The sequence below is a fragment of the Macaca mulatta genome, chromosome 4, assembly GCF_049350105.2.
Source record: "Macaca mulatta isolate MMU2019108-1 chromosome 4, T2T-MMU8v2.0, whole genome shotgun sequence".
Classification (NCBI taxonomy): Eukaryota; Metazoa; Chordata; class Mammalia; order Primates; family Cercopithecidae; genus Macaca; species Macaca mulatta.
Window position 1 is genome coordinate 130,540,773 of NC_133409.1, and position 23,141 is coordinate 130,563,913.

A 23,141-nucleotide genomic window follows, 5' to 3' on the forward strand; every position below is an offset into this window, starting at 1 on the left:
TAAGGCAAGAGCCACTGTACCTGGCCTTATATAGTCTTATTTTTATTAAATATCAATGAACAATATAAAAGTTGAATGGTCACAGAAGACAAGAGTACAAAATCAGTCACTCACAAGGCAATAAATAGCATTTGTTATGTCAAATTGATGGTGGTACAGAAAGTGGGGAGGCTTCGGGCATTCAGTGGAAAGAGACTCCCATTGAAGACTTCTTGAAGGCATAGTGACCATAGTGACTTGTGTCCATTTTCAAGAATGAGAGACCCGAAGAGCGAAGTAGGGGAGAGTGAACTGATTAATCTGGTTGGAGCATATGGCTTATATAAGGAAGTTAGAAAATGAAGCTTTATGAGTTTAAATTTGCATTAGGGTTCACTCAATGTTAAATAGTTTTATGGATTTTTACAAATGTGTAATCATATGTATGTACTCCCATAGTGTTACACAGAATACTGCCCTAAAAATATCTCATGTGGATGAGTTTTAGTCTCACTTTCACATGAAACTTTTCAGAATATTATAGTGACCTATCATTTGAAGAGCTTTATTCAACAATATAAATAATGATAAAAAGGTTATCTAGGTCAGAGGTTCCCAGCTCCCAGGGTCACAGACCAGTACAGGTCCACAGCCTTTCGGGAACCAGGACACACAGCAGGAGGTGAATGGTGGGTAAGGGAGCATTACTGCCTGAGCTCCACCTCCTGTCTGATCAGGGATCATCAGATTCTTATAAAAATGCAAACTCTATTGTGAACTGTGTGTGTGAGGGATCTAGGTTGCATGCTCCTTATGAGAATCTAATGCCTGATGATCTGAGGTAGAACAGTTTCATCCCGAATCCATCTCTCCCGTGGAAAAATTGTCTTCATAAAACTGGTCCCTGGTGCCAAAAAGGTTGGGGACTACTGAATAATACTAACTATGAAGTAAAGGATTAATTTAAATTATACAGCAGATTGACTTTTTTTTCCCCTAACTACAGTATACTACCTGATAAATTAGAAAATTGAGATTTCAGTGAATATCACTAATAATCCCACCCTCCATAGGTAGGCTAACATTTTAACATGCATCTTTCCTCTCTTCTGTGCATGTATTATTTTTATTAAAAAATGAAGCATATTATTTTATGTCCTGCTTTTTGAAATCAATACATCATGAACAAAATTTCTTGTAATTCAATGCTCTTCAGCAAGATACTTTAAAAATGGCTATACAGTATTCCATTGTATGGATCATAGACTTCTTATAATTTCACAGATTATGAAATGTGGGAATACTCTTTTTCTAATACTATTTAGCACCCGAAGAACTAAAAATAAGATAGACAAAGTGAGAGTATTTAGTGGAAAAAATGCTGGACTTCATTGGTAGTCTTCCTTTGTCCTAATTCAATCAGTGGCTCCAGTTATTTATCTAGTCTTACATTTTTCTATTTAATCTATTTGGAACTTAGTTTCCTTGCCTTTCAAAGCTAATGTTGCTTAAATATTCTATAACTGGGAGTTTTCTAGGAAGTCATAGCAAATCAGGAACAGAGCTAAGACTCTAAATTCCTTCATTAAAGTTGCATCAATTGATAGTAGTCTTTTTTCTTCTCTATGACTCTTTCTCTCTCCAACCTTAGGTATGTAGATATGAATTTATTATAATATTTCATTTATTAGACTCATATGATTCATTATTAGACCCTTATGAATGATTAGGTTTAATTTATGTTTCTTTTTCAGGGCTTAATACTGTATATTAAACATCTGTTAATCCTCCACCCATACAGTAGACTCTTTAAAGATATGTGCTGGGCAGAATTTAAGTTACGTATTTTAATACAAATGATGTATGTTTTACTTATTGTATGTATCTAGCATCTACTATATTGTCTGGTGCATAAGATTTGCTCAGTCAATAAAGGTTGAATGATTGAATGCCCTGCACATGGACACTGTCGTCTGAATGAACATTCACTATAGAGGAGACTATTTATCAAAGCTTGCTAAACTTTGGGCATTAGCTAATGAAGCAGGTAATTACATTTATGGTGTTGAAATTGGTACTGACTATGAAGAGAATAAAACAGTCATATTCAGAGGGAATGCTAGGCAGCAGTGAAAGACTGAACAGAAATTGTATTAAATGTGTGTCTTGAAAAACACCAAAAATGAACACGACCCTCATTGCTTCATAATGTGATGAGAGAGAAGAGAGAAGGTACAAATACAGCACTTTTCAGATGAGGATATGCAGCTGAGGAGTGAAGTGACTTCTCAAGGTCACACAGCTAGTAAGTGACACCTCTACGATTCACACTTGTGTTTGTCTCGCTATGAAGGTAGAAGTTGTAATGAATGATGAAAAGTTGTGCAAAATGTCCAAGGTTGTCAAAAAATGGCGTTATATTTCTTCAGAAAATTAGAGAAAAGATCTCTTCTGAAATGCTTTTATTATTGAATCTATTCCCTAATCCAGAAGGAAGGTTGCTGATGTAGACATGTGTGCTAACCTCTGGAACTTTTATTGTTTTTTATTCCTTTGTTTTATTTCAGGGGTCATGGAGTATCTTCACCATCTCTGTAACATATGCATTTCCAAGCCAGAAAACTGACTCCATTAGCTAAATTAAATTATTTGCAAAAGCCTTTTTTCCACTGTCATGTCTTATTTCCATTTCAGTTTCTCTGGTGGGATATGTTGGTCGCAGTGGATTTCCTTTTCTTGCTCTTGAGTTAATAGATAACTTGTGCTGCACTGTTACTATATCCAATGCCATTTTTATGCTGTTACAGAATTATAGTAGAAGATGCAGTGGATTGGCGCCCCCATGACAAAATCGTCCTTAGCTCCTCTTCTTATGAGCCTCATGAAGCAGAGGTCCTCACTGTGAAGGAAGTCAAGGGCCACCATGTGAGGATTCATGAACGGCTCAAACACCGACACATTGGTAAGGCTTTGGTTTGCTAGTTAAGGGAAGTGAATGAGCCAGGAAGACCATGTTTGGTAACCTGGCTGGGGACCTTGGATCTGATTGCCATTCAGAGGGGAAGAACAATGCCTTCTTGCTGCCCTAGACTCATGCTACATGGCCTTATCTCTATTCCTTCATTAATTTTGTTGCTTTATTTTTAAAGAATACTTGGATGTTATATACATACACACATACACATCTCCACACATTTTGCTCCTTATTTATAATGGCAAGTCTAAGAGCAGAAGGGTTAAGAATCTTGTTCAAGGTCATTGGGCAGTTTTAAGCCAGAATAAAACTCATGGGCACTGAGTTTCCAGTTTATTTCCTGACACATTGAATTACAATCCCTTAGAATATGGTAGTTACTGTAAATAATGATTTCATTTTCCATACTTAGAAATGTGTCCTTCCTAACATGAAGTACATTTTATGTATTAACTGCTACTATTAGTATTACTGCAAAAAATGAAAGAAAAAAGCCCAGACCTTTTTTTAAATAAAAAAGGTACCAAATATTTTATACACAATACACAGAATGTACTACATATAAATAATAAGTCACGATAACCTTCCTGATTCAGTCTAATAAATAAATCTAACCCAGGAGATATAGCTGATCAGTAATAAACTGTGGAAATAAAGGGGAATGAGAATGTCTTTTTGTCTCTGGTATGTGAGAGTCAAATCCACGGTTTCACCACGAATGTCTCAAGCTATGTCTAAATCATCGTTCCCAGGAGGATTTCTTTTTTAATAAGCAGCAAAGAAAAAAGAAATCTTCAGCACTGATTTCAGTAAGATGCAAGGTGAAATGCAAATGGTAGACAGTGAAACAAACTAGCAAGATGCTTAGTTCCCACTGCTGCGGAAGCTGTTCAGGCCATGATGAGTGGAAGATCCACCATGAGAGGGCGCTGCTGCTGCCTGGTGCTGCTTCTTGCTCTCCTTTTACTCTGACACATAGCTGCTTTTGCCCTGTCACTGCCTCAGTTGATCTGGGATTCCTCACTCTCATGAAAGAGGTCCATGGACAATGTACAACCCAACACTGAAGTCTCATGCTGACCTATTTAAAGAAGGAGGTTGGGAACCCCACTAATTGGACAGGTCTGCCCTGACTTCCCTGAACCAGTGACCTGTCCCAGTACCCACAGTTATTAAGAAGAAATGAATTCTTGCTCAAACACTGTGACTCTGATCCCAAAGAGAGACAAGTGAATGGGTTATTTTATTTCTCAGCTGACCTTTGTAGAGAATGCCCGAGGAAAAGCAGACCTTAATGTTGGTAGAACTTCCGAGGGGAAAGGATGTTTTCATTTCTCAGATTTGCTGGGTCCCCAGCTAGTGATTTTTGAAATAGATTTTTAAAGTTTTTTTTCCCCCAACTTCTATTGCCCCAGGAAGTGTCCATGTCACGGAGGATGGCCGACACATTCGTTTGGCTGCTGAGGTTGGACTGTTGACTCGAAATATACAAATTCAGCCTGACATATCATGTAGGGGGAGACTGTTTGTGGGGCCCTTGAGGAAGTCCAGCCGAGAAGAATTTTCAGGTAAATGAAATGTTAAGTAACTAGATATTACCAATGGGAGCCTATTCATCTGGGACACCCAGAAATCCCAACTGTGAGAATTTTCATTTATAAAACAAAACGTTCAAATGAGATAGTTCCTTTGTGCTTGGAGAAGCTATGAATTTTCAGTCCTAATCTGTGCTTAATTATCAGTGTGATGTTAAAATAATATACTAGCGATCAGCACATATGCACATTTTTACCTCAAAGAAAACATCTTCAGCAGATGTGAAATTTCCTCTGCTTTGAAATTATAGATGATTTAATGACCACTTCAATTTTATCTCTTTCCTGAATTTCTATTACTCTTTCCCAGTAGCATGCTATATCTGATGGCAGGCATCAGTTCATGCTATAAATTAATAGCGTAAATTTAAATAAAAATGATTTCCATATTCTAGACTGCTTTAAGGATCAGTTCAATCTTTCTTGTTTCTTTCAAGTTTTAGCCCTTTTGGAATGCTGCAAAATTATTTGATTAGGACCTCGTTTCTTAAACGTGTGTTCCTTATACTTTATTCCAAAGTTCTTTCCTGATCAAACAGTTTGGTTGTCACTGTAGCTCCAACTTAGAATATCATGGTGTACACGAATATATAAAGGCCTGGGGAAGGCTGAGAATAAAGGATCTAAACACTTCCCAAATATATTCAATATGGGACACTCTTTGTTGGCACAACTATTTCACCAGTTTTGTAAAGGGCAGTGTTTGGACCTTAAATCAAACATTTAAGATTTCTAGTTAATAGAACAAGCTGTATCTCCATAAACCCTTATCAGTGGTGATTTCCGCCCACTACCCCAGGTGACATTTGGCAATATCTGGAGACATTTTTACTTGTCACAACTTGAGGGAGCTTCTGGCATGTATGGATAGTGCCAAACATCTAGCATGCACAGGACGGCCACCCACAGGAAAGGAGTATCTGCCTCCAAATGTCAATAGTGTTGAGGTTGAGAACCCCGCTCTAGATGATGGAGACAAAGGCTTGGTTCCAATCTTTTAAGAATAGACCACTCTAAGATTTATGAAGATGGGGAATCAGGAAGGAGAGAGCAAGATAAGGCCCCAGTTAACTGAAACCACAGGCCAAGCTGGAGCATGGTCACAGGAACAGGACAGAAGGCCAGTTCTTACAGCTGAGCACCAAGTCTGAGCAGAACCAGCAGCAAGACTGACCTGATCCTAAACTTCTAACAATGCTGATCCTTACATCATCCCCTGGGGAAGGGAAACTCAAACTCTATTTTGTGCTTCTTATGGATCAGAAACTGTGCTGGTTTTCACACAGTGAAAAATTTATCTTATTTAATCCTAAAATCCTCATAAGAGAATTTTATATTCCTATTACAGGAAATAGAGTCTATAGTACAATTGCCTATTTATTTATGTAGCTCCTTCATTAGCTTATAAACTCCTTGAGGTGAGAAATAGGTCTTTCATCTGTTTTTCTAGTGTGGTAACTGCTGTAAATTAGGTACTTAATAAATATGAATGAAAAATATTAATGAAGAGTAAGGAAAGTCATTTGACTAGTAGGTGGTAGATTCAAGCCTGGTTCTTGTTAAATAAACTTTTAATTTTGTAATGATTTTGGATTTACAGAAAAGCTGCAAAGGTAGTATAGAGAGATCTTGTATACCTTTCACTCAATTTTCTTCCATTAATAGCTGATACAATACTAGTATATTTGTCAAAACAAAGACATTAACATTGGTACATTACCCTGAACTAAACTCAAGACATTCTTCAAATTTTACCAGTTTTTTCTGTTCCAGAATTCAATCATAGTCCAGGGCCTGAATAAGAAGGGCTCAGCAGGTGTAGGTCAGAGATGCCAGATATGGGTACTGATTTGTTACAGAGCAGAAAAGCAGGTCAAGACTTTTGAGTCCTACTTTTATATTGGAGGGCTCCATCATTCGTCTCTTCCTGAATAATACCCACCAAGTTGTACTTCACTTGCTAGAATATTTTTCAGTAGTGATTTTCAAAAGGAAAAATACGAAGATAATTGTGAATAAAACAATTGCTTCATTCAGGCTGGACATGGTGACTCATGCCTATAAGCCCAGCACTTTGGGAGGCTGAAGCAGGCAGATCACTTGTGGTCAGGAGTTCGATACCAGCTTGGCTAACATGGTGAAACCCTGTCTCTACTAAAAATATAAAAATTAGCCAAGCATGGTGGCATGAACCTGTAGTTCCAGCTACTTGAGAGGCTGAGGTGGGAGGATCACTTGCACCCTGGAGATGGAGGTTGCAGTGAGCCAAGATTGTGCCACTGCATTCCAACCTGGGTAACAGAGTGAGACTCTGTCTCAAAAAAAAAAAAAAAAAAAAAAAAAAAAATTGCTTAATTCTTTATTTAAAGGCTCAAGACATTTTTAAGTCTTTACTAATTGATTAATTTTCAGTCATTGTTTAATGTGCACAGAAGTAAAAAGACCTTGTACAGTTTAAAACTATGAATTAAATCCATGGAAGTATAAGACATTAAAAAACCTGATAATTAAAATAATCCTGAGAGCTTCTGGATAGCTGAACATGTGGAGTTTCCTAGACTAAGGCGGTGTACCCGGGGAGGGTATGGGAGATGCATGCCCTTCTCTCATGCCATGCCCTACGCATGTCTTTATTTATCTCCCTTGTAATATCCTTTATAAGAAACCTAGGAAATAACAATAATACTGACATGTTGCCTTGACAGAGATTCTAAAATCACATTAAATGCTAAAAATAAGCTGTTTATGTATGGACTTATGCTTGCATTTGGTGTTCTTTGTGCCAAAGTTCCACAGAGCAGGTTTGCCAGTTCTTTCAGCTATGTGCTATTTGTGAGGGATATTGCCCAACAAATATCTTTTGGATGTTTTATTGTTCTGTGAGTATGCCCACACTATCTACCAATGCCTCCTCAATAGCATTCATTGAGAAATTTAAATACGTTGGAATCCTGTTGCCTGGCCACAAGGAGACATATAGGTTCTTTTACTTAGCCTGTCTTTCTCAAAAGGACTTCCTTCTTCATGGCAGCCAATATGCAAGGGTTCTAGTTTCTCATCTCTAAAAAGGTAGTGAAGAAATGAGGGGCTTAGGCTGTACTGTCTTTGAACCTTAAATACTATTATTAAAACAGTGAAACAGAAACTTCAAATGTATTGCTTCCTTTATCTTTATGATAAATAACTTCATAGTTTACTTTAGTCAATACCTTAAAAAATGAAATAAAAGGAGCCAAAGTTGTGACCTACTTAGCAAAGGACGCACAACTAATTATTGGCTCAATAGCTATAGCGCAGTTATCTGAATCATAATGCAGAGATGCTACTTTTATACACCGAGTCTTCCTGTCTTGCCAGGATGCCTGCATGGGGTTAATAGTGCGACTTCTCATCCATATGCCTAAGTTTAAGTCCTAGCTTGTTAGTTCACTCTTCTCTGCCTCAGTTTCCTTATCTGTAAAATGGGGATAATAATTGTACCTACCACATAGGATTTTTTTGAAAATTAGGAGTGTGAATAAATAGATGAATATAAATTAGAACAGTGTCTGCAAATAATGAGTGTCATATGAGAGTTAAAGTTTTAAATTCACCTCATTATTATTTCATATTAATTCATCTATAATCATGTTATTATTAATTTTACCAAGAGTATATATGCTGACTCATATTTTTAAATCAACTTACTGGCTGTATTTTATGGTGTGTTTTAACAATATCTATTTAAAACAGTACAAATAACATTACAAATGAGAGTAAATAATTTACTATTTTCTCCTCACATAAAAGATATAGAAAATCTTATTATGAAAATGAAACAGTGAATAAAATGTAGCCAGGATAAAAATATAGAAAAGATTTGACAGAATCTTTAAAGTGATTTTAAAAGCATGTTATTGCTTCTATCATATTTTAGTCAGAAGCATGTATTGAATAGCACGCTTCTGGACATCAACTGAGCAGAAGGAAATTTTGCACTCATAACCTTCTTCAGAAATGCTTAATATTCATTTGTGCAATGTCTTCGTGTGAATGGCTGTGGCCTTTCACGTGGTGTCACTGAGACGCTGAGAGGGAGACTTGACTTTGAGATGAAGGTCCAGAAACCCAGAATCTCTTTATTCTTACTCAGTTCTTTGATCCGGCCCCAGACAAATGCACAGAATCATTAAACTTAGCCATGCCCATCCCCAAAGTTTGCCTCTTTACTATTTCTCCTCTCATCATTCCCCATCCTATCACCAGACTCTTCAGACTGCACATGCAATTCAGGCATTAATGTGATACTTGTAATGATTCCTACCTTTTTAGTTGAGAATCTGTGGTGTGAAATATGATGCTGGTGTTGAGAATAAACTTACATTTTCATTAAAAATCTTCATATCTTAATGCCCTAAAATGGGCCATTCTTCAGCCTTTTGTGGGGAAAGTACCTGATGACATGCATTTTGTTTATAGGTGTCCTTCAACTTCTTAATGTGGAAATTCAGAACTTCGGGTCACCACTGTACTCATCTGTTGAATTCAGTAATGTGTCGGAAGGATCCTGGATCATATCATCTACTCTGCACCAGAGCTGTGGCGGGGGCATTCATGCAACTGCCAGTCATGGAGTACTTTTAAATGACAATATTGTGTTTGGTACAGCTGGCCATGGCATAGATTTAGAGGGTCAGGCCTATACTGTCACTAATAACCTTGTGGTTCTGATGACACAGCCAGCGTGGTCCACCATTTGGGTGGCAGGAATCAAAGTGAACCAAGCAAAGGACATCAACCTCCATGGCAACGTTGTGGCAGGATCAGAGAGAGTTGGCTTTCATATCCGAGGCCACAAGTGCTCTTGTGGACTGCTTTGGTCTGACAATGTGGCCCACTCAAGTCTTCATGGCCTTCACCTCTACAAGGAAAGTGGACTTGACAACTGTACCAGAATCTCCGGCTTCTTGGCTTTCAAGAACTTTGACTATGGTGCCATGTTACACATAGAGAACAGTGTGGAGATAGAGAACATTACTCTGGTAGACAATACTATTGGTCTTTTGGCAGTAGTGTATGTATTTTCTGCTCCACAAAATTCCATCAAAAAAGTGCAAATTGTGCTTAGGAATTCAATCATTGTGGCTACCAGCTCTTCTTTTGACTGCATTCAGGACAAAGTGAAGCCTCTCTCAGCCAACTTGACATCAACAGATAGAGCTCCTTCCAATCCAAGGGGGGGTCGAATTGGTATTCTGTGGCCTGTATTCACCTCAGAGCCAAATCAGTGGCCTCAGGAGCCATGGCACAAAGTGAGGAATGACCATTCAATTTCAGGAATCATGAAACTTCAAGGTGGGATGCTTTACTTTATCTAGGCAATGCCATTTCATATATCCATGCATATAATTTTTAATAGCATTCTGAAATTTTATCAACAAAAAGGTACATTGTGGTCCAGTGCTTGCTGTCCAACCTGCTGAGTATTGATAGCCACAATGGTAGTTTATAATTTCTTACAAAAGTCACTGCTTTATACATATTGAAGAGCTTTCTACAACTTAGTTTTTAATAAAAATTTTAAAAATTTGAATATAATGAGATGGAATCTTGCATCTTGACCAGGCTGGTCTCAAACTCCTGGCCTCAAGCAATCCTCCTATCTCAGCCTCCCAAAGTGTTGGGATTACAGGCAATAGCGACCACTCCAGGTCAACACAGCAATTATTTAACTTGATTACATAAGAACTCTCTTGGTTAGGTGTTATTTTTCCTATTATACAAGTGAGGAAATTGAAATGTAGAAGTTGTGTCTCATCTGAAGCTGCTTAGTAGATGGTTGAGCAGCAAGGGTTAAAATCAAAGTTGTGACATGACTTGTGCATTAATCTTCTATTAGATCTCTTGTACCATTGTACTCTCTCCCCTGTTACTTACTTTATCTGGCAGTGGGTTTGTCTTTCTGTAAAATGAATGGATTTTGATTAAGCCTGAAATGAAAAGCCTTATTGCTATTAAAGCTTTAATGTATTGACATACTCTTCTCTGTTGAATACAATGTCCATGTATTGAAGAACTACAGATATTTTATATCAAGATTTATGTAAATTCCTAAGACTTTCCTGGGTAACTTAAACTAACTTGGGGTATATGTTATTGTAACAATATTTAGTTGTATATTCGATGTTTATGACTGGTGGTTTATATGATATAATATTATGATACATATTTTTAAAATTTCAGATGTTACCTTTTCTAGTTTTGTGAAGAGTTGCTATAGCGATGACCTGGATGTCTGCATTCTACCAAATGCAGAGAACACCGGAATTATGCACCCAATAACAGCAGAGAGGACCAGGATGCTAAAGATAAAAGATAAAAACAAGTTCTACTTTCCCTCATTACAACCCAGGTATAATCTTTAGTATTTATAATTAGCCATTTTTATGAAGTACTTGGCAATTCTTCAAACCCTAAACATGTTTTTTAAAAAGAATAAAATCATCAAAGAAATAGAAATAAGTCTTAGAATGGTAAGATACATTAACTTAATGACCAATTCTTTACGCCTCGTATATTCATGCCTTGTGATATATGATTTTTAAAATATCTCTCACTAAAGAGGCAGGGGCTATTTCCCTCCCCCTTGAATCTGGACTCAGCCATGTGACTTTCTTTAGCTAATGAAAGAGGCAGAAGTAATGAAGTGCAAGTTTTATTGATAATGTTTTATTGTTTTGTCTTTATTAGAGAGACTTCTTTGGGATGTTTTCAAACTTTCTGGTTGTAAATTGACTCTAATTCTTCATTCTTCGTTGGAGTAAAGTGTCAGTGGTCTTCAGAAGGAGATCTTGGGAGCCTTTTGTGCAGGAACTAGTAGATAGAAGGAGGTTGTGTCTGCTGACAGGAATCTCTGAACTGAACGATGAGCTCTAGCAGATACTGGCATTTCAGACCAGGTGTAAATACTGTTTTCTGACATATGATCTAAGAGTTTCATTCAAATGTGTGAAAACTAGATAGGAGGGTTTTTTAAATTTTTTTAATTTTTTTTATTTTTTTTATTTTTTTTGCCATGAAAGAGAGTAGAAAGTTAGAAGCCGGAGGAATGAATTACTTGTTCTTTCCCACAACACTGGGGCAAACTCCTTTAGTTGGAAAAAGCAAAAACAAACAAAAAAACACGCTAAAGAAACCACCTTAATTAGAACATTCATGTGTCTGACTTAACACAAGTGCCTTTGATGTCCATCCCTGAATCATTATAGGTACCTAAACATGATTAGGTAGGCAATTTATGTAATTTTGTCACTTTTAAAAATTCACTATCCAGTTTTCCTTATGTTCATGTCTTACCCCAGGCTGATATAGTTGTAAAGTTATATGTCTTAGTCTGTTTGTGCTGCTATAACAAAGTACTGCAGACTGGATAATTTATGAACAGAAATTTATTTATTTTATTTTTGGAGGTGGGGGTCTCACTCTGTCACCCAGGTTGAAGTGCAATGGCACAATCATGGCTAACTGCAGCCTTAACCTCCTGGGCTCAAGTGATCCTCCGCCTCAGCCTCCCAAAGTTTTGGGATTATAGGCAGGAACCACTGCAGATGGACATAAATTTATTTCTTGTAGTTCTGGAGGCTGGGGAGTCCAAGATCAAACACTGGCATAATTGGTGTCTGGTGAAGGTTTCTCCCTCCTTCCAAGATGGTGCCTTGTTGGTCGCACCATCTCTCCAGAGGGGAGAAATGCTGTGTTCTCACATAGGAGAAGAAATGGAAGGGCAAGAGAGCACTCTCTTCATTCTCAAGCCCTTTTATAAGGGTACTATCTTATTCATGAGAGTTGAATCCTCATGACTTTATCACCTCCCACAGGCCACATTTCTTAATACTGTTCCATTAAGGATTAAGTTTCAACATGAAATTTGAAAGGACCATCATTCAAATCATAGTACTATGTGATATTAACAACTGAATCTTTGTGCTGATAATACCCAACACATTGTTGGTATACAATAAATATTTAATATTATTACTTATTGTATTTCAAAGCATTAGATTAGTGGAAATAAAATAAGTTCTCTATAAGTCAATGTTATAGTTATCTATTAATTGTTTATATAGCCCACTTGACTCTAAATTCTGAAAGTGCAGGTTCTGTGTTTGTCTTTATTACTGTCATGTTACCCAGCCTGTCATTTGTAGGTTTTCAGTAGATATTTGTTGAATGAGAATATCTATTTTTCTTTCTATATAGTGTAAATATAATTGATATTTATAATAATAATTCTAAAATACTGCAAACTCCTGAAGTTTCTAAAAATAATTATATTATGTTCAGTTGTTATGAGAGGAACTTTTTTGTATCTTCTTAAAAAATTAGCAATCTATATAAAGATTACATATTAAGATATCCAAAATATTTGGTTAGTAAGAATGTCTTTCTTCTTGACCATATAACCAGCAAAAAAAGATTTCATAAGGAGTTTTATTTTATATCTATGTAACACATTATCAATAATAAAAATCTGTTGAATTTATTTTATACAACATTAGCACTACCAGTGTATATTTTCTTCTTGCTGCTTATCATGAAATGGAAGAGTTGCTTTTTGACTGTCTTTACAGGAAAGATTTAGGAAAAGTAGTCTGCCCTGAATTAGACTGTGCAAGTCCAAGGAAATATCTCTTCAAGGATCTGGATGGGAGAGCCCTGGGTCTGCCTCCACCAGTTTCTATATTTCCTAAAACAGAGGCAGAATGGACTGCCTCCTTCTTCAACGCAGGTAAGCTATATCTGAACTCAGTGCCTGTGGTAGAGGCAAGGGTGCTTGTGAAGGAGCTGGTTTAGCTGTGCTCATTGAGAATGAAATGTACTGGTGAAGACCTAAATTCTAAAGTTGGAGTCTGTGCTAATCTGCTGCCAATTCACCTGTATTACAGGAATGCTGAGTCATTATGTGATCTCACAACTTTACTGCTGTGCCCTCTATGAGATTGCCTGTGTCCATGTCAAAAGTGCAGATTCTCAATGCCCAACTCGGGGCACAGCTGGGAGGACAATTCTCTCCTAGCTTGGGCACTTGGGCCTGAAGCAGTCATCATGCTCAGTGTTTCATACTGGTCTGCCATGGAACCAGCTCCTTTTTCTTTAAGCTTACCTTTCTTTTCTGTCAGGACTTAAAGCGCTCTCTCAATGGTAGGGTAGATGTCATGTGGTTTGTCTCCCTTTTCTCCATTCTCCAACTGTCCCCCAAACAGGGCTGTGCTCCAAACTTCTTCGTCTTCTTGCTTATGCAAGCAAAGCCCCCTTTTATATCAGTTTTTATGGCTGGACCCCTGGAGAGGTCATTGTCTTTTTATTTCCACTAACAAGGTGACTCTGAATTCCCATTTGTGTTCAGCTGGAACCTGCTGTGGTCAAACGTAAAGAAGGTTTTCTGTTTTTTCCCTATCTCATTAGTTGATTCTTTTTAGATGTCTTTTCTGGTCTTCCTTGTCCTTTTTTAAGTTTTGAATGTGAGACTGTCAGAGGACTATGTCCTGAGACCTTTTTCCTTCTTTCTCTAATTTTGCTCCCTAGGACCAAGACTGAAATACCATCAAATACTGATGACTTCCAGTTTATATCCTCAGCCTAGACTTGACCCTGAAATTTGGTCTAGTATAGCCAACTGACTTTACTTGGAAAGACAATAGACATCTCAGACTCAATATGCCTCAAAAAGATTCTTGATCTCTGCCCCATCTATAACCTGCTTCTTGCCTAGCTGTCCCTACCTCAATAATTGGTGCCACCATTCCTGAGGCTATTTAAGTAAAAAACCTGGGAGTCATCTTTTATTTTTCTTTTTCCTAACCCAAATTCTCAATCTCCTCATTTCCTCCACTACTACCACTCTCACCATTCCCTTTACTACTAGCCACCATTGTCTCTCACTAGATGAGAGAATAACCACCTTGCCGATCTTCTTCCTTCTACTTTTGTAGTCTCTAGTCTATTCTTCACATAATGGCCAGAGTGATATTTTTAGCTTTCCACCCATTCAGAATTAAGTCCCAGCTACAAGCCTGTAAGTCTTGCAGCCCTGGTTCCTGCCTACTCTCTCACCTCCTCTCTTGTGACAGGCCTTTTACTTAGTCATCCTGGTCTCTTACTGTTCCTTTAACATGGTAAGCATATCCCTACATCAGGGCCTTTGCACTGGCTTTTTCCTCCTCCTGGAATATTTTATTCTCACTTCTTTGGGAGCTAGTTCCTACTGTTCAAATAAGGTACCCTCAGAGAAGCCATCCTTGACCACCCTATCTAAAATAATCATGAGATCATTATTCTGTAGCTCTGCTATGCTTGCTTTACTGTTTGTTGGAGTCGTGTTACTTAACATTGTATTATAAATATAGTTGCTTATGTTAATGTACTGTTTATCCTTTTTAGAACACAAACTTCATGAGGGCAGGATTTTTTTTTTTTTTCTCACTGATGTGTATTTGGGAGGATACTCAATAAACTTTGGTTGACTGATCAAATGAATGGATTATAGGTAACCAGCCAGAATAGCTTGCTGTTTCACATCATCCAAGAGCATGTGAATGAACTGAGGCCTTCAGGTCATTGGTTGAAGAATGTATCTGTAATACGAAAGCCTAAAATGCAGATAGTTCTAGGTATCTCTACTTGTTTTCACCTTTCTTTCATCTGAACTACTGCTACAGTACAGCATTTGGTACTTGGGGCTGTTTCTACATATAATTATTTTAATTACCATAAAATTTCATGCTTGAGTACTTATACTTTTTAATATTTATTTTATGTTTTTCCATATGTTGAAGGCTTATCTCTGGAATAGAGTGACAAGCTGTGGGGACTACAGTATTGGTTTTAAACTCAGCGCCAAGTGCATGGAAATGCTGAGTAAATGTTCATTTTAATATGTTGGCTGCATTTGTTGAATAGAACCAGCAAATACCTTTCTTGCACAGAAGAATGAAACTCAGGGACACATTTATACTGAGAAAATATGTGGGTAGTAGTAAAAAGAAAGTAACAAAAGAAAAAAGATAAGGGGTTACCCTCCTCTTTACCCCTAGATCTACTCAAATGGCGTTCTATAGTAAGTTTTCTACTGGTTTTAAGAATGATTCCGCCATTACAGGTATTTATGCTATGGGGAAAACATTCTGATATGTTAAAATAAACACATGCCTAATTGTGGGACTTTTCTGGACTTGAGCTTTTGGTGAGGATCCCATTTCTGTGGAATCCATAAGGGATGTGTGTTTCAGAGTATTTGATGAAAATTATATTTTATCCTAACAGAAGGGAATAAAGACTGAAGACAATGTCTTAGTTTGGGTTGTCCCGGAAGCAGACCCTGATTCAAGACTTAGAATTCAAGTAGTTTAATCGGGGGTGATCCCATAAAACACCAATAGGGAAGTGAGGAAGTATACTAGGAAAAGAAATAAGGCCAATAAGGGAAGTGTGATCAACCTGGTTGCCACTGTGGAAGCTGATGCTCAAGTCTGATGGGGAACTGCGGGAGACCATGGGAACATCACTCCAAATAATCCCAGCCAAGCCACAGGGAAGCTCATGTATTTATATCTCAAATCCTGGCTCCTCTGTCTTTGAGCTCACTTTCTTTTCTGTCAGGACTTTGGGGGATGCTTTGGGGACATTAACTCTCCAGCCCTTTGGCCTTCTCTGAACACAGGCTAACTGTGCTCTTTCTTGAGGCCACCAAAAACTCTCAGAAGGAAAAAACAGAGAGAGAAAAACATTAATACCAAAGTTATCAAAAGAAAAAAAAAAGCTTTTCAGAAGGAAGTCATAGGTTTTTGTGGTAGCAGCCTTTGGTGTATGAAGGTGAGTGCCAAAAATACATAGGTGTGGCATCAAAAGCATCTGTTACAAATAGAAACTCTAAAATGTCAAATTCTCCATGTTTAAATCATAAGAATATTCTTTTTAGGTGATTGCTTACCAGGTGGTGTAATACGCTGTTTAGGCACAAATATGTTCTTGCTGCTGGTTGCAATGGTAGAATATTTGCTTTTTCTCAGCTCTTTACCATGGCTGTCAAACATGATTCAAAGGTAAAACTCCATGAGTAATATAATATTACACATGATTTACTATCACTGTGTGGACAAGCATGTATGTGTGTGAGTGACTGAATGTCCGTATGGAGGTATGTATGACTGACTGCCTAAACTCCTGATGTTTTAGAGCTTTATAACATTTTAAATGAGGTTGCTATAGGTACCAACTGCAAGGATTCCCACAGTGGAATCTGCTGTTTACTGCACTAAAAATACAATCTGTGTCCTCCTGCAATGAAAGAGACAGCACATAGTAAATGGTGCCTTCCGGGTGCTGACAGGATTGCAGTGTTTTTCTTTGACTTCCAAAGTATGAGTAAATCCCTCCTTCCCTAATGCAAATTTCTTTTCATTTTCAAACCATTTTCTCTTAGCTACTTTCCAGTTCCTGTCCACAATCTGGTGGATGATAAAAGCACAGATTTAATCTCAGGATAATTAATGACTATTTTGTATTTTTTCTCTTCAAGACAAGAATCTATGATTATCTTCAGTAAACCAGAGAAAGTAACGCAGCTAAGGTGAAAATGGAGACCACCGGAACCGAATTTTATATTTATTCCAAATGTCATTAACAGACGCTTATATCCTTTCCATATTTTTAAAACATATCTCTCCAAGTCATTTGGAGTCCCTTGCCTTTGAGGTTTATTTTTAATTTGGAAAATAACAGATTTTATTTGCACATATAAGTTCATACAAAAACTACTCACCCAGACAGATATCCACAGGTCCCAGCATATTGTCATATATTCTGGCATTAGGAGCAAAAACCATCCATGTGGATCAGCTCTGAGGAACACTCTGCCAGTGGGTTTTGCTATCTGTGTAATGCAGGGTGTGTAGCCAGGGGAGAAGAGAGCTGCTAATTTTGCTTTATACTTATCTGTAAGTTTGCATTTGCAGCCAACTTTGAAAAATGTCTAACAGTAGAGAGCAAGACAGCTCATACCAAGCAGGTGATCTTCTGAGAACCATTTACATTTTATTCTGGAAAGGAGTTCTTTTGATTATGGAGGCATCTGATGATCTGAACATTCAAAATCATTTAGAAGAACAAAGCACTGAAATTAATGTCCCATTCAGGTAGAATTAGGCAGATACCAGAACTTTCCATTCTGGCTCCGTACTCAGTTTCTGTCTGTCCCAGGCTACAAATGGGTGTCGTCACCTCACAACCCGGTTCATACATGTGGGGCACCAGCAGTGTCGGGAGGCAACAGAAAGAAACCAGAGCTTCAGTTTCAGTAGCATTTAACAATTTCTCAACCATGACAAAAAAAGTGGAAGGGAGGTAAAATGAAAGCTAGCATTGCATGAACACTTTTTTTATGCTACACGTTGAAATTGCCATTTTCATGGATTTGGCAAGTGTATTTTGCCTACTTTCTGTCTACCAGAACCTCTGTAAGCATGGAAACTATAGCAATGAACAAAACAACATTTCTGCTGCCATCAAGCTTATGTTCTAGTAGGGTTAGGTACATAAACAAATAAAAATTCCAGAGGTACATAAACAAAATTCCAAATAAACAAAAAAATATTCTGGGACCGGTGGCTCATGCCTATAATCCCAGCACTTTGGGAGGCTGAGGCGGGGAGATCACCCAAGGTTGGGAGTTGGAGACCAGCATGGCCAATGTGGCAAAAATCCGTCTCTACTAAAAATAGAAAAATTAGCCAGATGTGATGGTACATGCCTGTGATCCCAGCTACTCAGGAGGCTGAGGGATGAAAATCACTTGAACCTGGGAGGTGGGGGTTGCAGTGAGCCAAGGTGATGCCACTGCACTCCAGCCTGGTTGACAGAGTGAGACCTGACTCAAAAAAAAATTATATATATTGTATATAATTCATATACATTCACATACACACATGTGTATGTATATAACATGTATATATTATATGTGTGTGTGTATATATGTGTGTGTGTATATATACGTGTGTGTATATATATATATAGACAGTGCGCTGGCTGTCTGGAGGCAGGCAGTGTATATATGTGTATATATATATGCACACACACATACACACACACACACACATACATTCCAGGAGAGATGAGAAGGATGGAAAAAATACAATAGTGTTTTGGGCTAGAAAGGTAGTTTGAGTTGTCTGTGTGCGTGTGTGTCTTGTGTGCAGGGGAATTGCTATTTGAAATAGTTGCATTTCAAATGAGACCTGAAAGAGGAGTGAGGAGGGCCTGCTCTGAGCACACAGAGGAGCCTTCCAGGGAGAGGGAGCAGCCAGGGCAGGGACTGTGAGACCCGAAAGGGCCTCAGCATGTGTGAGAGGTGGCTGGAAAGGAGAACGTTGTGTGCAGTTTTTGAGAGAAGGAGCAGTTGCAGATAGACAAGAGCCCGCCTTCTTCTTGGCCAGGGTAAAAGGTTTGGATTATATTTCAATTTATTTCTCTATTTAGTGTACATTTCAGATGTACAGCATGATGGTTTGATAGGCTTACACATAGTAAAATGACTACTATAGTGAAGCAAATGAACATATCTATCATCTGACATGGTTAACCGCCCCTACTTTTTGTGGTAAGAGCACCTATAATCCATAATATTAGCAAAAATCCTGACTCCAACACAATATTATTAACCTGGAGTCCTCACGTTGTGAATTAGACCTCTGGACTTATTCGCCTTACATATCCTTACATATCTGCAACTCTGTGTCCTTTGACCAACATCCCCTCATTTCCTCTCACCCCCAAACACCTGTCTCTGTTAACCACATTTTTATTTGCTATTTCTATATATTTTGGGAGATTTTAAGAAAGGTGGCGGTAGGATTTTCCTCGTTCCCTGAAAAGATTGTACTAGCTGTGTTGGAGTGCCCTGGCTGTCTGGAGGCAGGCAGTGCAGCCAGGAAGCTGTGCAGGTGGAAGGGGAGCAGGTGAGGCTTGGAGGTAGCTGCTCCACACGTGCCGGCCCACAAACTATTGGCTACCTGTCTACAGTGATGTATTCACAGAAATTTACCACTTAGAAACATAGCAATTTGGCTGAGTAATTTTATGTCTGTTGAGTCTAATAAGGAAAACATGGGGCTTATAGTTTGTATATCTAATTTGTCTGATAATCTGTATTCTTTTTTTTTTTAAAAAGTATTACTCTTCAATAGACTGAAAAATTTAAAACAAAACAATCCCCCCTCATTCTCCTGCCAATATTTTTTCATGATGTGGTCAGGACACTAGCTCCTAAAACTGGCTTATCATTAGGATCATCTAGGACATTAAACATTCATTGGCAGGTAAGGAGATTTTGAATCAATAGGTGTGTGTAAAGTCCAGACCTTTGAGTTAAACACACACACACACACACACACACACACACACACACACACACATAAACAATAAGTGATTCTGCTGTGTTAGGTTTGAGAATCACCACTATAGAGTTATATGTTCCTTTTGAAGTAAATAAACAAGATATTAAGAAGATAATATTTTTAATTTAATAAGTGGATAGTTTCAAATTTTCATGAATAATCAAGAATTAGCTCTCTGTGCCAAATACCAACAGATATAAACATACTTGCTTATGAACACACTGAATGTATTTCCACAAGAGAGAAGAACATTGGCTGAAAAGATTCAGGAATATTTACAATCTTAATTAAGTATTTGAATAAAAACAACATATTAAACCTCTTCTTAAATAGATCATTTTTCCTAGAAGTGAGGTGACTGACCTCAAAATGTCACTTTCATAATATGTCAGTGGATAAAAATGGGTTCGATCCTAAGTTTATGTTTTAAATGCCACATTGAGTAGTTATATTAAAAATATAAACTTACGATAAGCTTTTCCCACACTTTCCTTGACATTATTTCCAGCAAAGTGCTGTGGTCTGACCAAGATTTCTGACCACATACACCTTCAGGGCAGGTGAGTTTCCCATTCTTTACCATGAGACAGTAGGGAACATTTTTCAAATTGTGTTACTTCTTGGACACTTCTCAAGAAAGAAAGTTATAAACCACTGTGGAGACGTTAAAAGTGACTGGCTTCAAATCAAAAATAAAAGATTAGGTTGATAAAAAAAGAAAATAAAGCTGGCATTTGACTGTCAGCCCATTGAGTGATGAAGTGGTTTCTAACTGAATAATGGGGAAAGTTCAGGTATTGTGGCAATGTCTGCTCAGCTGCTTAACAGAGAGTGGCTAGCAGTTTCTCAACTTTTTGTTGCTAGACCTTGAAATGTGTCTTTTCTTTAAGCTTTCTAGGCTTCTCTTTCTTCCCATTTGTCCTGAGAATGACAGCAAGATGGTATTATAAAATGGGAGATTGGAGAGGGAGGGAGAAAATGAGAGGACAGAATGGAGAGAGGAAACGGTTGTTAGAAAATTTGTCTGCCAATATCAGTGCTTGCAGAGGTCTTTTTCTTCTAGCTAGAGGGGAAAATACCATTCTCTTTTCCCAAGCAATTATAGGCCCCAAAGATTGAAGCTTGGTATATAGCTCTTTAATCTCAGCAGATATTTATCGTTAAACATTAGACTTTTAGGATTCCAGATGTCAGGGTATTAAAATATAAAGGCACAGTGGAGTCTCAGAAAATATTAGACTCTTTGGGATACATGTCTGCAAGGGATTTTAATCCCAAGCAGAGGGAGATAAGGCTTCTAGAAGTATGTTGTTAAGACCCAAAAAGTACCTTTCCTTCACCTTATTTTCCCACTCCCTCATGACTTGCCTGATCTCCAGGCGGTGAATGGCATAACAATATTTGATTACATTTTGAAGCAGTCCATGCTGTGAGTTGGAATGATTTTCATGTGTGATCTATAAAGGATGATGTGAACAGGCATGTGATCTATGGGGACAATTTCCTTTTCCTTTCCTCAATCTAGGCATGTTATTACTGTGTCTTGCTCCTCAAATCTTCCATTAACAATAACAGCATCTAACACTTGCTGAGTGTCCACCATATTTCTGACTCTGTGCTGTGACCTTTCAATGAGTTACTTTATTTAATGCCATCAGCGGGATCTACTCTAAGAGATAGTCCTGTTGACTCCATTTTATAGATGTGGGAACTGATGTAGACATCAGGTAACTTGTCCAAGTCATAAAGCTAATTAACAAGGTTCAGATTGAACTGTGTTTTTTTTTATTTTTTTTATTTTTAGAAACAAAGTCTCACTCTGTCGCTCAGGCCAGAGTGCAGTGGTACGATCATAGCTCACTACAACCTCCAACTCCGGGGCTCAAGTGATCCTCCCACCTCAGCCTTCCAAGTAGCTGTGACTACAGGCACATGTCACCACACCTGGCTAGTTTTTTTAAAAAACATTTTTAGTAGAGATGAGGTCTCACTATATTGTCCAGACGGGTCTTAAGCTCCTGGACTCAAGCAATCCTCTTACCTTGGCCTCCCAAAGTGCTACAATTACGGGCATGAGTCATCACACCCAGCCCCAAACTGTGTTTTTAAGACTATGTTATACTCCCTGGTACCATCTATCCAAGTTTTCTTCCTTCTTTCTTTATATTCTTCAGTGTTAACTGTTTTAGATCTATCAGCTTTCGTCACATACAAAGCTCTGTCCACACAGAACAAAGAAAACTGAGATTGTGCAATTATCCTAGCAATTATCCAAACAAACTAGCAGTAATAATAATTACCATTATCTAGTGCATTCCATGTGCCAGGCATTATGCTGAATAGTTTATGAATACTCTCATTTATCCTTACAACAACCTTAACATGAAGGGATCGTTATCCCCCTTCAGCATTTGGGAAAATAGAGGTTTGGAGAAGTTAACTAACTTTTCACAGTCCCACAGTTAGAACGTGCAGAACCAAAATTTAAATCTATATTTGTCTGATTCCAAAGCCAGAGTTCATAGCCACTTCTGGATAATTATCATTGTGTGGTCTGAATCATCTGGTAGGACTCTATGCAAAGATATAATTAACTGGATCATTCACATATTTTACTTTACTTGGTAGCAAATAGATTTTTAGAGTTTAATGAGTAACTGTTGACTACCTTAACATTTTTGAAGGGCAATATTATAACAACCACACACAAAAAATACTCATTTAGTTCCTCTTCTTCATACATAATATGTATATAGCTATCCCTAAATATCCATGTGGCATTGGTTCCAGGACCCCTACAGATACCAAAATCCACAGATGCTCAAGTCTTATATAAAAAAGGTGTAGTATTTGCATCTAATCTACATACATTATCCCATATACTTTAAATCATCTGTAGATTACTTATCATACCTAATAAGATGGCTAACACATCACTTCGTTTGTGTGGATTCAACATAGTACTCACCATGTGGCAAAATCAAAATCAAGTAAAACCTCTGTTTGGAACTTTGTAGAGTTGTTTGTTTTTTTTTTTTTTTCTCCACATATTTTTGATCTGCAGTTGGTCAGAACTCAGGAATATGGAGGACCTTTGTGACCCTCCTTCACCCATTGCTCAGCTCCATTACAGCCCTTCTCGTGGGCTGCTGCCATCATTTTACA

At 37.8% G+C, this 23,141-nt stretch overlaps 1 protein-coding gene across 2 annotated transcripts in view; it reads left to right on the forward strand.

Moving 5' to 3' along the window:
* PKHD1 (PKHD1 ciliary IPT domain containing fibrocystin/polyductin) overlaps positions 1-23,141 on the forward strand; it is a 465,580-nt gene that overhangs the window by 320,737 nt on the left and 121,702 nt on the right. For both annotated transcript variants that reach the window (XM_077999818.1, XM_077999819.1), the window contains exons 55-59: positions 2,787-2,941; positions 4,369-4,521; positions 9,007-9,882; positions 10,771-10,939; positions 13,158-13,315. In XM_077999818.1, coding sequence (XP_077855944.1) covers positions 2,787-2,941; positions 4,369-4,521; positions 9,007-9,882; positions 10,771-10,939; positions 13,158-13,315 — 1,511 coding nt within the window. The remainder of the gene's footprint in view (positions 1-2,786; positions 2,942-4,368; positions 4,522-9,006; positions 9,883-10,770; positions 10,940-13,157; positions 13,316-23,141) is intronic.